This window comes from Ceratotherium simum, chromosome 7 (genome assembly GCF_057802395.1).
Source record: "Ceratotherium simum simum isolate JZ-2026a chromosome 7, ASM5780239v1, whole genome shotgun sequence".
NCBI lineage: Eukaryota > Metazoa > Chordata > Mammalia > Perissodactyla > Rhinocerotidae > Ceratotherium > Ceratotherium simum.
In genome coordinates this window covers 73,934,872-73,951,932 of record NC_141906.1, presented here as the reverse complement: position 1 = coordinate 73,951,932, position 17,061 = coordinate 73,934,872, and the positions used below count along the sequence as shown (strand labels likewise).

Here is a 17,061-nt window from a genome sequence, read left to right as displayed (position 1 = left end):
TGACTGAGAATCTCGCATCCTAATGACTAGAGGCTCTAAAGCTCACCCTTTTCCCCTGAATCTCTTCCTGTATCACTGTCGTATGGGTAGCATTTGTTAGCCTTTATTAACCTCTATTTTTATTGAGTATCTAAAATATAAAAGACATTTCTAGGCCCTTCAGGAGATGCAAATATAACTTAATGAAGGATGAAACACTAATAAAAAGGAATTGGCTATTTACATGGAAGGAAAATCCTATGTTCAGATAACAGAGAGAAAACTAACTTGCCTTGAAAAGTTTAGATTATGCTTTGGATGGTGGAATCTCCATTTTTTAAGTGGAGCATAAAGAATGGTCAATGTGAAAGCATTGTATGGGAAAAATGTAGAGAAATAGGGTGACAGATATTAGTATGACCAATTAATAGAAATTAAAATAGGTCAAATAGAGTTTAAGTTATTAACGATAGTAATTGTAGAAAAGAGTAGAAAAATGGATTAGAGCTATTGCAAAGATGGACATGAACTCATAGAATATTAGACATAGAATTATTTTTTGAAAAATGACCAATTAGTGAGCAAATTATTTGGCAATTACTATAGTATATATAGAATCCTTGTAAAAAAAACTTTCGACTTGAGTATTTTTTAATCATTTACATATGAGGAAACTAAATCTCAGAAATGTCAAGGGACTCTACCAAGCTGCTCAGCTTGTATGGAGCCTAGATTTGAACACAGATCTACTTCTTTCCAGAACCCATATATACGTATAATTTCTTGTATGTATATATGTGTGTAACTTTTACTATATATGTATAACTTTTTGAGGAAACATCAAACTGCTTTCCACAGTGGCTACATCATTTTACATTTCCACCAGCAATGTATGAGGGCTCCAGTTTCTCTACAATCCTTGCCAATATTTGTGATTTTTTTTATTATAACCATCCTAGAGGGTCTGAAGTGGCATCTCATTATGGTTTTGATTTGCATTTGTCTAGTGACTAATGATGTTGAATATCTTTTCACGTACTTATTTGGCCATTCACATTTCTTATTTGATGCAATGTCTATTGAAATCTTTGCTCATTTTTAAATTGAGTTGACTTCTTATTACTGAGTTGTAATAGTTCTTTATAAATCCTGGGCATAACTCCTTTACTGGACATAAGATTTGAAAATATTTTCTCCCAAACTGTAGGTTTGCTTTTAAATGCAATCAGGATTACCACAGTTTGGGTATACCCTTATCTGAATATTGCACTCAACACCAGGTTGGTGATGCTTGACTTTAAGGGAAAACCTAGAAAATAAGAGAAAAATAGAGTTAGAAGACAAGGCAGTGTGAAGTAACATAGGAAAGACAGAACTAGAGCTTTTAGTGCAATCTATCACATTTATTTTTTGGTATTTCAAGGATTATTAATATTGCTTTAGGGAGGCCACTTTTAAAGAAGTTTTATTTATAGGAATTGGTAGAGTGCTCTGTAAGTGTCAATTAGCTCAAGTTAGTTGATAGTATTGTTCCAGTTTTCTATATTCTACTGATTTTTTGGTCTACATTTTCTATTAATTACTGAGAGAAGAGTATTGAATTCTCCAAATATAATTGTGACCTAATGGCAGTGAAATTTTTATGCTTTTGATGCTCTGAAAAAGTCTTTATTTACTTTCATTATATAAAATATTTTAGCTGAATATGGAATTTTAGGTTGACAGTAGTTTTTTTTTCTTTTATTGCTTTAAAGATGTCCCCTTGTCTTCTGTCTTGCCAGGTTTCTGATAAGAAGTCTCATGTCATTTTTGTCTTTGTTCCTTTAAAATAGTGAGGCTTTTTCTTTCTGTCTGCTTTTAAGATTTTCTCTTTTTCAACAAATTCAATATTATTATTGTGGTGTGCCTTTGTGTGGTTTTATTTATGTTTATGCTACTTGGTGTTCATTGAATTTCTCTTATCTGTGGGTCTATGGTTTTCACAAAATTTAGATATTTTCAATCATTGTTTCTTCAAGTAATACGTCTACTTACTTCTCTCCTCTCCTTCTGGGACTCCAATTACACGCACATTAGATTGCTTAAAATTGTCCCACTGGTGATTGAGGCTGTTCTTCTTTTTAGTCTTTGTTTTTCTATATTATTCAGTTTTGATCATTTCTAACACTATGTCTTCAGATTCACTAATCTTTTCTTCCACAATATCTAAACTACTGTAAATCCTGTCAATTCATTTCAGTTATTATATATTTCACCTCTAAAATTTTTATTTGGGTTTTTTTACAGCAAATATTCAGAAGCTTTTACTCTTGGCCTATTCAGTGCTGCTATTAAGACATTAGCCTTTGAGGATTTTAAATAATGCTGTGTGTATTATAGATTTCTGCAAACTGGAGACTGTCTGCATGCATTAAATTCTGGGAATCTTAGAATTTACCTCATTCGTTTCCCTTCTTTCATGAATCATAGTCCTATGCTGCTTTTTGCCCAATGCCTGAAAAGAAATAATTCATAGATTTTTGTCTGGTTTTCTAGACTTTTACAGTGAGAAGGCATTTCTTGTAGCAGTTAATTTTTTATTGGTAGAGCAGAAGTCTACTCTTCATTTTTGAATATTGGTTTCATATTCTAAATAGTTGCTGAACTATCTTATTTGCCATAATTATTTGTCTATGAATTTTCTTTTTTTTTCTTTTTAAGCCTTGTATCTGGAACAAAAAGGAGAAAATGTGCAATACATATTTATAAATCTCCATTTGCCCAGGACTTATTTAAAAGGAACAATAATTATTCTGTATGAAGAAACAACTGTTTCACTGAGTTTTGAATATTTGGTTCATTCAGATATAGTGCTATGAGATGTAGTTATAAAGAAATTGAAATTAAGAAGAGTTTTGCTTATCAGATTAAACAGCTCAAAGCAGGATTCTTTTGAGACTAAATTTAACTGTTGCCTGTCTTATAACTTAAATACCATATTTCCTCCTTTGGACTTTTCTTTCATTCACTCTAAAGTGATATGTGTTTACCAAGTGGACCTATAACGTATAGGCCTAAGCACCTATAATATATCTTTAACTTCTAACTTGATGTAATTCTTGGATCCTATAGTAAGTTTCTCTTTTTCACGGTAAACAATGTTAATTCATTATATCTTTGTTTATTATCCTTTATGTGCATTATAAATACATACCAATGTATTTATATTTACCATTTGCTTCCCTTTTTTGTTATTCAACAAATAAATGGAATATTTACATTTCTGTAAAAAATGTTCTAATTATAGAAAGAAGCTTCTTGAAATTTCTCAAAGCAGCTGCTGACTTTTAAATCAAAATACAACTCTGGTTTCTTCCTGATTTAAAAACAAAGCTTGTTTCTTCTACATGAGCATTTTCTCTTTCTTCTATCTTATTACATTGATTAGGATACTCAGAAAATGATAAATAGTAAAAGATTAAAGAAGCATTCTTGATTTTACCTCACTTTAAAGGGAGTACAGCTAAATTTTCACCATTGAATGTGATATCCCTAAAACAGTTGTTCTAGTTTTCCTTTATCTTGTTTTTAAAGTCATTTTAAATTATTATTTTACTGAGATATTCTTCCCAGAGTGACTGTTGAATTTTAGTTCTTTTCTAAATTTATTGGGTAATATTTTCTCCTCCTATTAATTTCTTAATGTGGTGAATTATGATGAATGGTTTTCTAATATTAAAATATTCTTATATCCTATGAAAATATAATTTTATGTTATGACATATATTTGCTTCTATTTTATTACTTACATCTCTATTCATAAGTGATATTACTCTATAATATCTTTTGTTTACTGTCTTTATTTGGAATTGATATCAAGGTTAATTTCATAAATAGATGGATAATTTTTATATCTAGTCTATGAAATACCTTATAAAGTCAACTCTGAGACATATTCTAGTAAAACTACTAGATTTCAAATATGAAGTTAAAATCATCAAGATCTCCAACCAAAAGAGTAAATAATGTATGTAAGAAAAAAATTAGATGAGTCATTAGACATTTTAAAACCAATATACAAAGAAAAGAAGTAATGCAGCAAAATGTTTTTAAGAACTCAGTGAAAGAAAGTGTAAACCAATGATTTTATGTTAAGCTACAGTATCCTTCAAAGATCAAGGCAATGAGAAGATAACGTTCAATACCTAAGAACATAAGAAATGCTTCATTCATCGACCTTTCCTGAGGAATCTGCTAACAAATGAGCATCAACCAACCAAGAGATGGTCAGCAAAAAGACAGATGGTGAACATTTTAAGTTATATAAATGTACACATAAAACTAAAAAAAAGGTGGGATGGAGGTGGAAGACTAATGCATAAATGTTATGTATTGTGATAAAGTTGAAATAATGCAACTGAAAATTGCAACTGAGAAAGAAGGGAAAGGAAAGGAGGAAAATGAAACATCTTGTTGTTGTGTAGGCAATAGATGGACATTAAAAGATACTGAAAATAACTGATAAACCTGACAGTAAAGAAGGAAATAATAAAACAGAAGGCTAACCCAGTGAAAAACAGTATAAAGAAAGAAAATTACAGAGAAATATAACTCATAAACATCAATTCAAAAATCACTAAATAAAGTATTTGCAAACAGAATCCAACACCACATTAAGAAAATAATACACCCTGATCAAGTGAAATGTATTGTAGGAATACGAGGCAGTTTTAATGTTAATCCATTAATATCATATGCCATATTAATAAACGTGAGAAAAAAGTCATATGGCTATCTTTACAGATACTTAAAAAGTCTCTGACAAAATTCAACACCCATTCTGATCAAAATATTCGGGAAAACAGGACATGAGGAAGTGAGAAATACTTAACATGATAACATGATAGTCTATTATACATATATATATATATATATATATATATATATATATATATATATATACACACACACATACACATAACACAGGCATACTTTGAAGATATTTCAGGTTTGGTTCCAGACCACTGCAATAAAGTGAATATGCAATAAAGTGAGTCACACAAATTTGTTGGTTTCCCAGTGCATATAAAAGTTATGTTTAGGGCCGGCCCTGTGGCTTGGTGGTTAAGTGCGCGCGCTGCAATGCTGGTGGCCCGGGTTCGGATCCCGGGTGCGCATCGAGGCACCACTTCTCCGTCCATCCTGAGGCCGAGTCCCACATACAGCAACTGGAAGGATGTGCAGCTATGACATACGGCTGTCTACTGGGGCTTTGGGGGGAAAAAATAAAATAAATAAAATCTTTAAAAAAAAAAAAAAAAAGTTATGTTTACACTACACTGTACATACCTTAATTAAAAAATACTTTATTGCTGGGGCCGGCCCAGTGGTGTAGTGGTTGGGTTTGCGCACTCCACTACAGTAGCCTGGGGTTTGCAGGTTCCAATCCCGGGTGCAGACCTACTCACTGCTTATCAGGCCATGCTGTGGTAGGCGTCCCACATAAAATAGAGGGAGATTGGCACGGATGTTAGCTTAGGGCCAATCTTGCTCAGCAATAAAAGAGGAGGATCGGCAACAGATGTTAGCTCAGAGCTAATCTTCCTCAAATAATACTTTATTGCTAAAAATTGCCAGCCATCACCTGGGCCTTCAGTGGGTCATAATCTTTTTGCTGGTGGATGGTCTTTCCTGATGGCTGCTGACTGGTCAGGGTTGTGGTTGCTGAAGGTTGAAGTGGCTGTAGCAATTTCTTAAAACAAGACAATGAAGTTTGCCACATCCTTTCACTCTTCCTTTGTGAAAGTTGTTTGACTCTTCCCTTCACGATCTCTGTAGTATGTGATGCTGTTTGATAGCATTCTACCCACAGTAAAACTTCTTTCTACTGAAGTCAATTCTCTCAACCTCTACCATTGCTTTATCAACTAAGTTTATGTAATATTCTAAAGCCTTTGTTGTCACTTCAACAGTCCTTACAGCATCTTCACCAAGAGTAGATTCCATCTCAAGAAACCATTTCTTTACTCATCCAGAAGAAGCAACTCCTCATCAGTTAAAGCTTTATCATGAGATTATAGCAATTCAGTCACATCTTAAGGCTCCACTTCTAGTTCTAGTTCTCTTGTTATTTCCACCACATCTTCAGTTTCTTACTCCACTGAAGTCTTGAACTCCTCAAAGTCATCCATGAGGGTTGGAATCAACTTCTTCCAAACTCCTGTTAATGTTGATGCTTTGATCTCTTGCTACGAATCACAAATGTTCTTAATGGCATCTAGAATGGTGAATCCTTTTCAGAAAGTTTTCAATTTACTTTGCACAGATCCATCGGAGGAATCACTATCTATGGCAGCTATAGCCTTATGAAATGTATTTCTTAAATAATAAGCCTTGAAAGTCAAAATTACTCCTTGATTCCTGGGCTGCAGAATGGAAGCTGTGTTAGCAGGCATGAAAATAACATTAATCTCATTGCCCACCCCCATCAGAGCTCTTGGGTGACCAGGTGCCTTATCAATGAGCAGTAGTATTTTGAAAGGAATCTTTTTTTCTGAGCAGTAGGTCTCAACAGTGGGCTTAAGATGTTCAGCAAACCATGTTGTAAACATATGTGCTATCATCCAGACTTTGTTGTTCAATTTGCAGAGCACAGGCAGAGTAGAGATAGCATAATTCTTAAGGGCCCCAGGATTTTCAGAATGGTAAATGAGCATGGGCTGCAACTTAAGGTCATCAGCAGCATTAGCCCCTAGCAAGAGAGTCAGCCTGTCCTTTGAAGCTTTGAAGCCAGGAATTGACTTCTCCTCTCTAGCTATGTCCTAGACCGCATCTACTTCTGGTATGATGCTGTTTCATCTACAGTGAAAATCTGTTGTTTAGTGTAACCACATTCATTAACTATCTTAGCTAGATCTCCTGAATAACTTGCCGTACCTCCTACATCAGCGCTTACAGCCTCAGCTTGCACTTTTATGTTATGGAGATGGCTTCTTTCCTTCCACCTCAAGAACAAACCTCCGCTACCTTCAAATTTTCTTCTGCAGCTTCCTCACCTCTCTCAGCCTTCAAAGAATTGAAGAGAGTTAGGGCCTTGCTCTGGATTAGGCTTTGGCTTAAAGGAATGTTGTGGCTGGTTTGATCTTCTATCCAGACCACTAAAACTTTCTTGTATCAGCAATAGACTGTTTCACTTTCTTATCATTCATGTGTTCACTGAAGTAGCATTTTTAATTTGATTCAAGAACTTTTCCTTTGCATTCACAACTTGGCTAACTGGCAAAAGAGGCTTAGCTTTCAGCCTAACTCAGCTTTCAACAAGCTTTCCTCACTAAGCTTAATCATTTCTAGCTTTTGATTTAAAGTGAAAGGATGTGCAACACTTCCTTTCACTTGAACACTTAGAGGCAATTGTAGGGTTATTAATTGGCCTAATTTCAATATTGTGGTGTCTCAGGGAATAGGGGGGCCTGAGGAGAGAGAAAGAGATAGAGGAACGGCCAGTCAGTGGAGCAGTCAGAACACACTTAACATTTATCAAGTTTGCCGTCGTATATGGGTGCAGCTCATGGTGCCCCAAAGAATTACAATAGTAACATCAAAGATCACTGATTACAGATCATCATAACAAATATAATAATAATGAAAAAGTTTGAAACATTGCAGGAATTACCAAAACGTGACACAGAGACACAAAGTGAGCAAACGTTATTAGAAAAATGGCACCAATAGACTTGCTCAACCCAGGGCTGCCACAAACCTTCAACTTGTAAAAAATACAATATCTGCAAAGCACAGCAAAGTGAAGTACAATAAAGCAAAGCATAATAAAATGAAATACGCCTGTACTTTATATATATATATATATATATATATATATATATATATATATATATATATATTACAGCTGGCCCCCTGTATTTGCGGGGATTTAGCTTTTATTATACTCATCCTTGAGCAAGCGATATCTTTCCATTTCTTTAAATCATATTTTGTGTCACTTGGAAGACTTTCCTTTTTTTTATTTATTTCTTTTTTAATAGTTTATTGAGGTATACTTTGCATACCATAAAATTCACCTGTTTAAATATACGATTCAATGATTGTTAGTAAATTTACAACTATATGTGCAACTATAACCACAATCTAATTTGAGAACATTTCTATTACTTCAGAAAGATCCCTCATGACCATTTATACTCATTCTCTATTCTCACCCCAGTCTCAGCATCCACTAATCTACCTTCTCCTTTTATAAATTTGTTTTTACAGAACATTTCATAAAAGTAGAAGCATACAATATGTGACCTTTTGTGTTCGGCTTCTTTCACTTAACATAATGTTTTTGAGATCTATTCATTTTATAAACTACATTAGTTTTTGTTTTTGTTTTTGTTTTTTTGCTGAATGACGTTTCATTGTATGGATATACTGTCTTTTTTTTTCAATCCATTCACCGGTTGATGAACAACAAACATGATTGTTGCCAGGCTTTGGCTAATATGAATAATTCTGCTATAAACATTTATGTTTATGGGCATAAGTTTTCATTTCTCTTATGTAGATTGCTAGGAATGGAAGCACTAGATCATATGGTAAATTCAGATTTAACTTTTTAAGAAACTGCCAAACTGCTTCCCAAAGTCACTAGCAATGTGTAGAGGTTTCAGTTTCTCCACATCCAATAACACTCATTACTGTTTGTCTTTTTTTTTTTAACATATCCATTCCAGTGGGTGTGAAAGATGGCAAATCTAAACTTAACTGTTTGAAATATCAAGGATACATATATACAATTGATGGAAAGGACATTATAATATATCGATCTACCCGACATTGGAATGAGCTTTCTTGTGAAATATGAATATGACTAAATTTGTTCAAGTAGAAACAACATAATTTTTTTCTCAGGAGCATCATAAGAAATATCACTGCATTGAATAAATTAATGAATATGAAGAAATGTAAGGTCATTTATTATGTATCTCACTCTATTCTAAATAAAATAATAGCTATCACAAATCACATTATCCTTCTTTTAAACTTAATGACTGGAGGAAGAGAAATTAAGCGCCATGACCTCTCTCAGCTAATAAGTGATTGACCAGGAATTTAAACTTAAGCTTGCAAGAATCCAAATAAACTTACCTCCTTGCTATTTCTACTTCTCTACCCCAAAAATGTTAATGGGAAACTAGAGAAAGCACAATGTATTTTCCCTGTTTCTCTTAGGAAGATATGACATATGCACATGGAACACTAAAGGCAGTACATGCTGAGGTATTTATTAATAATAATCATAAATACCATAGGTTTCAGAAATGAATAAATCAGTCTAAGATAAAATATTTATAAAGATCTTGTCGAGGAATTAATGTTTACGCTTAGCCACAGAAAGTAGATTTGTGAAGGTAGAGATTAAAGGAATTCTTTTCATGTTCAGAAATACAATGCTGTGACGAGATCAGGGAGAGATTACAGCAAATTGAGGAGAAGATGAGGCAAACAGCGTCTCTAGATAAGAGGAATTTCTTCAGGGGATTGCCAAAGATACATAATGGAAATCGTTTAGAGATAATTTTGAATATCAGACAGAGATACAATTTATGCCTTAGGCAGTGGGGGACGGTAAAGGAGAGAGATAAATTAAACATGTTGTCTTAAGAAGACTGACAAAGAAGCTGAATACAGAATCATTTGAAATATAAGAGAAGCAAATGAGAGATGGGACATAAAACATCAACTAGAAAAATCTAGTTACAAAATATGTAGAGGCAAAGTTAGGTAAAATCCATGGAAATTGAAGATACAACGGAAATAAGCAGTTTACAGAAAATTTTCACATAATGCAACATCTAATTAGGCTTAGAAGGTAAAGGATGGAAAGAATTGAAGAAAACTCTTAAATTTCAATTCAGGCTCAACAATAAAGGCCTAGGAAAACATTTCCCAAAAGACTGAAACAAAGCCTTACAGGAAGAGCGTGAAATGTACTGCACAATTTGTCCTGATAATTATTCAATCAGTTCTCTAAGGCTTCATTGTCATACACTTGAGAGTTGACTGTGGGTAGCTGAAATTCCAAAGAATTCCCTCTGGGTGAGGAACAGATGGAACTACTGTGTTCCTGGCTGATGCAATAACACCCAAACTCTGGGCAAGTCTCCCCAAAAGATGGGTTGCAACTCCCTGATGACACATGGGAATAAGAATCTGCTTACCCACATCTGCAGCATGGCAGAGTAAATCAGGAGAGCAGAGGCAACATAATTCTGAAATATTTGCAAAAACTATATGCTCCATGAGAGTAAGATGTATAATCCATATTTATATTGCCATTATTTAGGGAGTACATTTCTGCAAATAATTTTTACCATCATTTTTATACCTCAAAAAGACTGTAGATCCCATATGGAAAGATTCATTTTGAAAGCGCAGCAAGAAAACATTAAAACAGGCCAAAAGAGTGAATTGAACCTGTGTATCTTTTTCTCATTTATGGGGCAAGACCAAGAAGGCACAGCCCAACGGCTAATGACATTTCAGGAAAGGAGAACAGCTATTTATTATGTCTGTTGATGTCAGTTATGTTGCAAAGGGGATAACTAACCACTCTGTGTGTGAGAAGATGGCCATGGAGACAGAAGACCCCAACCAGACTGTGCTGAGCCACTTCTTCCTGGAGAGTCTGATGTACACAGCTGAACATCCTAGCCTCTTCTTCCTCCTCTTCTTCCTCATCTATAGTATCACCTTGACTGGGAATCTCCTCATTCTCATAACTGTAGGCTCTGACCCTCACCTCTGCTCCCCTATGTACCACTTCCTGGGGCACCTCTCCTTTCTGGATGCATGTTTGTCTACAGTGACAGTGCCTAAGGTCATGGCAGGCCTCCTGACTGTGGATGGGAAGGTGATTTCCTTCGAGGGCTGTGCTGTCCAACTTGACTGCTTCCACTTCCTGGCCAGCGCCGAGTGCTTCCTGTACACTGTCATGGCCTATGACCGCTACCTAGCCATCTGTCAACCCCTACGCTACCCAGTGGCCATGAACAGGCAGATGTGTGCAGGGCTGGCTGGGATCCCTTGGGCCATAGGTGCCGTGCACTCTGCAATCCATACCTCCCTCACCTTCCGCCTGCTCTACTGTGGGCCTCACCACATTGCCTACTTCTTCTGTGACATGCCCCCTGTGCTGAAGCTGGCCTGTGCAGACACTACCATTAATGAGCTTGTCATGCTTGCCAACATTGGCATTGTGGCTGCAGGTTGCCTGATTCTCATCGTCATATCCTATGTCTTCATCGTGGCGGCGGTGTTGCGGATCCGCACAGCCGAGGGCAGGCAGCGTGCCTTCTCCACTTGTACCTCCCACCTCACGGTGGTGCTCCTGTACTACACGCCACCTGTCTGTATCTACCTGCAGCCTCGCTCCAGTGGGGCAGGAGCCGGGGCCCCTGCTGTCTTCTACACAATAGTCACTCCCATGCTCAACCCTTTCATTTACACTCTGCGGAACAAGGAGGTAAAGCGGGCTCTACGAAGACTTCTGTGCCAAGGCCCGCGAGAGTCTCCAGAAGGCAGCCCACCCCCCTAACCTGCGCTGTGACTCTCTTCATTTGCCCGCCAGGAAAGCCCCTATTTTAATATTAAAATGGAAAGGGAAAATCATTCAAGTGGAAATCGGAATAACTGAGTTTCAGCTCAACAGCAAACTTTTTTCCCTCTGTTTGGCCAAGTGATCTGTCCAAATGTCTCAGTCACCAAGTCTTCATCGATAAAATAAAAGGACTGGATTAGGTGATGTCTAGAGAATATCCAAGATCTAAGTTCTGTGGCTCAGAGGTATGTGAAATGCTATTCATATCCTCATTTATTTTAGTAAATGATTCTTTGTTTACTCTCTATGAAATAATTTTATTAAATATATAATACATATTATAGAATACTGATAAAAATATAATGTACAAACAATAAATGAAACTTTGCATCACCTAGCCTAAGAGAACAAACCACATTTTTAGGATGATAAAATACAACTATAAGGAGAAAAGTGACTTGCCCAGGTTCACTTGGAAAGTATCAGTATCTTTATTCTCCCACCCAAGATGGTGGTAGAAATAATGTGATTTTGAAGTCAGTTGGACATACCAGTATTTTAATTCTGATTCCACCAGTCACTAGATGTAGAATCTTGTGCAAATTTTATAATGCTTTGTGTTTCAGTGTCCTCTTTTAATAGTAAGGTTAAAAATAACTACTTCACAGGGTTTTATGAGGGCAAAATGATATAATTATGTCAGGTGCCTGGTGCAAAATAGATGTTCCCGTTTCTTATCAAGCAGGCTAAAGAAGTCAAAAAGAAATTATTATACAAGCCAAGATTCAAACTGCCTCTGAAGAATTGGCAGGGTTTTGATATTTTCATTGAACACAGAGAAAGCAACTACCAAAAAAAAAAGGCATTTCTAGACTCCCAGGTGACAAAAGATAACTCAAGGTTCTAGTTAAAGCAACTTGCCATACAAGTGGGGGGAGTTGCACTGTGTTCAAAAACGTGAGTGAATGACCCTAAGCTACTCTATGGACTGACAAGGGCCTTGGAGGCCAGACTAAAGAGTTTAGATTATGCACTAGGCATTGCACCTCTTTATTTCTCCTCTTCTTCATCTATAGGAAGAAGCAGCAGCCACATTCTCTAAGTGCTAGATCATGGGATAAATGAGAAGAGAAAGAGGAAAAAAGGGACAAGTGGTAGGATGACCAATTAACAGATTATTATAATATCCTAGACATGAGAGAAAACATTGTTTAACTTGAGAGATAACATTGGAGGTGGAGAGGAATTATGTTAGAGGTGTTTTAAAGGGAAAAAATGAAAGAGAAAAAGGGAAAATTTGAAAGACTGTTAGAATTTTAATAGTCACCGTAATCATTTTTGATGTACCTATATGCAAGACACTGTGACAGTTACTTTATCTATATTATTCCTCTTTAGAACTATATTTTAAGACGATGTTATTATTTACATTATACAGATAAGGGAACTGAGACTGAGGGAGGTGAAGTAACTTTTCCAAGGTCATGCAACCAGTAACAGTTGAAGCCAGGATTTCAACTCAAAGCTGTATGGCTTCAGAAACCACACATTTCGATTATACCATAATACCTTAGAGAGAATCAAATCTAGCACCCACTGTTTATGAACTCCCAATTACGTTAGAGGTCTTAAAGTCATTTTAGGTCTTTAACCAAAGGCAATTCTCTTTGAGATAAGGATTCCCTGACCTTTAAATAGTACCTAGACCTCTATAAATGCAGGTCTGAAGCTAGCATTCCTGGAAGGGAAAAATACATCGAAAAAAGAGAAGGAAATGCAGTGAAGGTGCAGCATTCATCCAAAATTCAGAGATAATCTCTCTTGTTCCAGTATCTCAGAGTTATTGATATATATGTAGGAAGGCCAGAAGTAACCCAGGCACACTGATTATTTGCTTCAGCATAGGCTTTGGCCAGGGCAGACTATATGGAGAACCAAATATAGAATGGCAGGTAGTGCTAAAACCAGCTACGGTCCTGTCCTAAAGCATTCCTCTGTCTTGTCAAATGGCTGCTTTCTCGACATGATGGGATAAATTATGCAAGAAGACTGTGGCCATGCAATTCCAGTCTTATATTATTCCCTTCTTCTCAACTTTGGCCTTAAAACTTTTATATCTGTCTACCCAGTAAGAATTCTTTACTGTCTCAAGCTCTGCTCCTTCATCTTCATATCTGACTCTGACAGCATGGATTCCTCATCGCATTAGTTTTTTATAGGCCCTCATAAAGGCACTAAAGATATCCTACCTTATATTGTTATTGAATGTTTCATGTGCATAGCTAGATTATAAGAACTTTAAGAGCAGAGACCCCTTATACCTCTTATGTTCTAAACAAAGGTTAATGTAGTAATATATTTGTTCAACCTAGTATTCAAGATCTGGAGATAAGACACACATTCTTCACAATAAAATTATCAAGAAGAAAATTTTATCCAGTAGGGGAAGAAGACAAGTTGTTAATCCCAATTGTTTTCCCCTTTTAGATGTTTCTATCTTTGGGTTTGATTTTTAAATTTAGGAGATTCGCTGTAGTTACACTATCACTTGAAATTTAAAGGGAAAGAGACTATAAAATTAATTAGTAATAATTAAAATGAAAAAAATACTTGACAAAAAGGGGACAACTACATTAGACTATCATTTTCCTAGCCTCCCTACAATGCAAATATGACACAAACTGATATTTTCTTTGTGATGAATATGTCAAATAAATAGACAGGAAACAAAAGCATTATTTGGACAAGATAATTTGCAGGGAAGGACATGCTACAAGAGTGACTAACTAAGCATTCTTACTATTGGTCATCCTATGGCATGCGGCTTCTGAGGGAGGGGTTCACCAGTACTCGTGAAGGTAGGGTATACAAAGGAAACTATGATGCATGTAATCAGGTGGACTAAATATCCTCATAGAATGAACAACTTCCACAGTAGCAATGGTATTTGAATAATGAATATGCAGGTGATTTATGATTTCAGGCTATTGTTTAAATAATGTGAAGATCTGTAAAACATATAGTTGTGTCCCCCATCACGGGAGATGCTAGAATTTAATATAATAGCATTCTTTAAAAAGATTCTGTTACTTGAAGTTTTTATTGGCAAGTTTATATCTACTTCTTATTTTAATTATTACTGACAATTTTGCTATGTAAATGAGGAAAAATGTCTGAAAACATTAAAACCCAGAGAGCATGGGAAATGGGAACAGCATTTCCCCAGGGTGTTTGCCAAAATCAGTGGCAATTGTTCAACACTGCATCTGCCTGAAGTGGTAGTAAGAGTTGGGGCAAACAAGAAGCTGGCCAAAATATTAAAAGGAAAGGTTGTGGCATGAGAGGTACATACAGCGCTTTGAAAATCTCTGATATATTCCTGAGAATCTAGAAGGCCACACACATATGAAGGGTTGTGTGCATGCCCAAGAAGGACCTGAGAAAGCCCTAATTTCTCACTCCGGCTGACCTTGAGGTTACATGCACATAGGAAGTGAAAGCTAGAAGAGTTTTAAACTGCCTGCTGGGACACTGAAAACATACCCAACACAAACACAGCTCCTTATGAAAACTTGGAGACTTTGTGGTTCAAGGTATTTAAGGCCATCTCTGTCCAGTCACTAGCTAACTAATTTAAAGTTTCACATGTACGTTTATGATCCATTTTAAGTTAAGTTTTGTATATCATGCATGGTATAAATCAAACTTTCACTTTTTATGTCTTTTGTATAGGAATATCTAATTGTTTCAGAAACATTTGTTGCAAAGACCATCCTTTCTCTATTGAATTACCTTTGCACATTTGCAAAAATTAATTGACCATTTATGCATGGATTTATTTCTGTGCATTATATTTTATTATTTCTTAATGCCAATATCACATTGTCTTGATTATTGCAGCTCTATAAGTCTTAAAGTCAGGTGTAAGTACTCCATCTTTATCTTCCTATTTAAAGTTATTTAGGGTATTCTAAGTACTCTGCATTTCCATATGAATTCTAAAACCATTCTGTCAATTTATACAATAATGTCTACTGGGATTTTGATTGGGATTGTGTTGAATGTATAGATTAATATGGAAAGAACTGACAACTTGACAAGATGAGTCTTCTAATTCCAAATACAGTATATATCTTGGTTTATTGGGTTTTCTTTAATTTGTCTCAGTAAAGTTATGTAGATTTTAGTGTGCAGAACTTGAACATATTTTGTCATATTTATCTCCAAATATTTTATATTTTTGAAGTTATATAAATAATATTTTTATTGCAATCTGTGATTATTTGTTGCTAGTATATAAAAATGAATTTTGTATACTGACTTTGTATAATAAAAATTTAAGTTCATTTATTTGTTCTAGTAGCTTTTGGATATACTATATGATTTTCTGTGTGGACAATGACCATCTGCAAATAAAGACAGTTTTACTATTTCCTTTCCTGTCTTGATGTCTTTTGTTTCCCTTTATTGCCTTATTGCACTGGCTAAAACCTCCAGTAAAATGTTAAATATAAGTGGTGCAAGCTAACATCTTTGCCTTATTCTTGATCTTAGGGGAAAGCATTTAGGCTTTCATGACAGTACGATGTTAGCTGTGGGATTTTTATAGATGTCCTTTATCAGGTTGAGGAAATCCCCTTCTGTTCCTAGTTTGAAAGTTTTAATCAGGAATGGATGTTGGATATTGTTCAAGGCTTTTGTTGTGTCTACTGAGATGATCATATTTTTTTTTGAGTCTCTTAAAATGGTGAATTATAATATTTCATTTTCAATGTTAAATCAATCTGCATTCCTGGAACACATACCAAAAGGTCATTATGTATTATCCTTTTAGAGATTGTTAGATCTGATATGCTAAAACTTTTTCAGGGTTGTGGAATATACGTTCTTGAGGGATATTGGTTTGTAGATTTCAATTGTTAAAATATTTTTTGTCTACTTTTGATATGAGAATAATACTGGTCTCAAAAACTGAGCTGGTAAGTATTCTAAACCCTTCAATTTTCTAGAATTGGCATCATTTCTTCCCTTAAATATTTGATAAAAATCACTATTGTGATTGCTGTTATACACTTTACTTCTACTTCTACATCTGTTATAAACTCCAAAATACATTATTATTATTTTTTGGTCTGAATACGTCATTGTTTTTAAAAGATAAAATAATACAAAAATGGCTTTATGTTTGCCTATCTAGTTACCATTTCTGGTACCCTTTATTCTTTTGGTAGATCCAGATTTCCATATAGTATTATTTTCCAAAGTCTTGAAGGACTTCCTGTAACACTTGTACTGAAAGTCTGCTGCTGATGATTTTTTTTTAACTTTTTTATGCCTGAAAAAGTTCTAGTTTTAAATTCTTTTTTTTTAATTTTTTGATAAATGTAGATTCATATGCAGCTGTAGGAAATAAGACAAAGAGATGCTGCTATGGACTGAATTTTTGTGTACCGCCAAATTGATATATTGAGACCCTAACCACCAGTGTGATAGTGGTTAAGTTT

At 35.2% G+C, this 17,061-nt stretch overlaps 1 protein-coding gene across 1 annotated transcript; it reads left to right on the top strand.

The window, feature by feature from the left end:
- Positions 1-10,564: 10,564 nt before the first annotated feature.
- OR10S1 (olfactory receptor family 10 subfamily S member 1) lies at positions 10,565-11,554 on the top strand. The gene has a single exon (XM_004427179.3). The coding sequence runs from the start codon at positions 10,586-10,588 to the stop codon at positions 11,552-11,554; it is 969 nt and encodes a 322-aa protein (XP_004427236.2). The 5' UTR covers positions 10,565-10,585.
- The last annotated feature ends 5,507 nt before the right edge of the window (positions 11,555-17,061 follow it).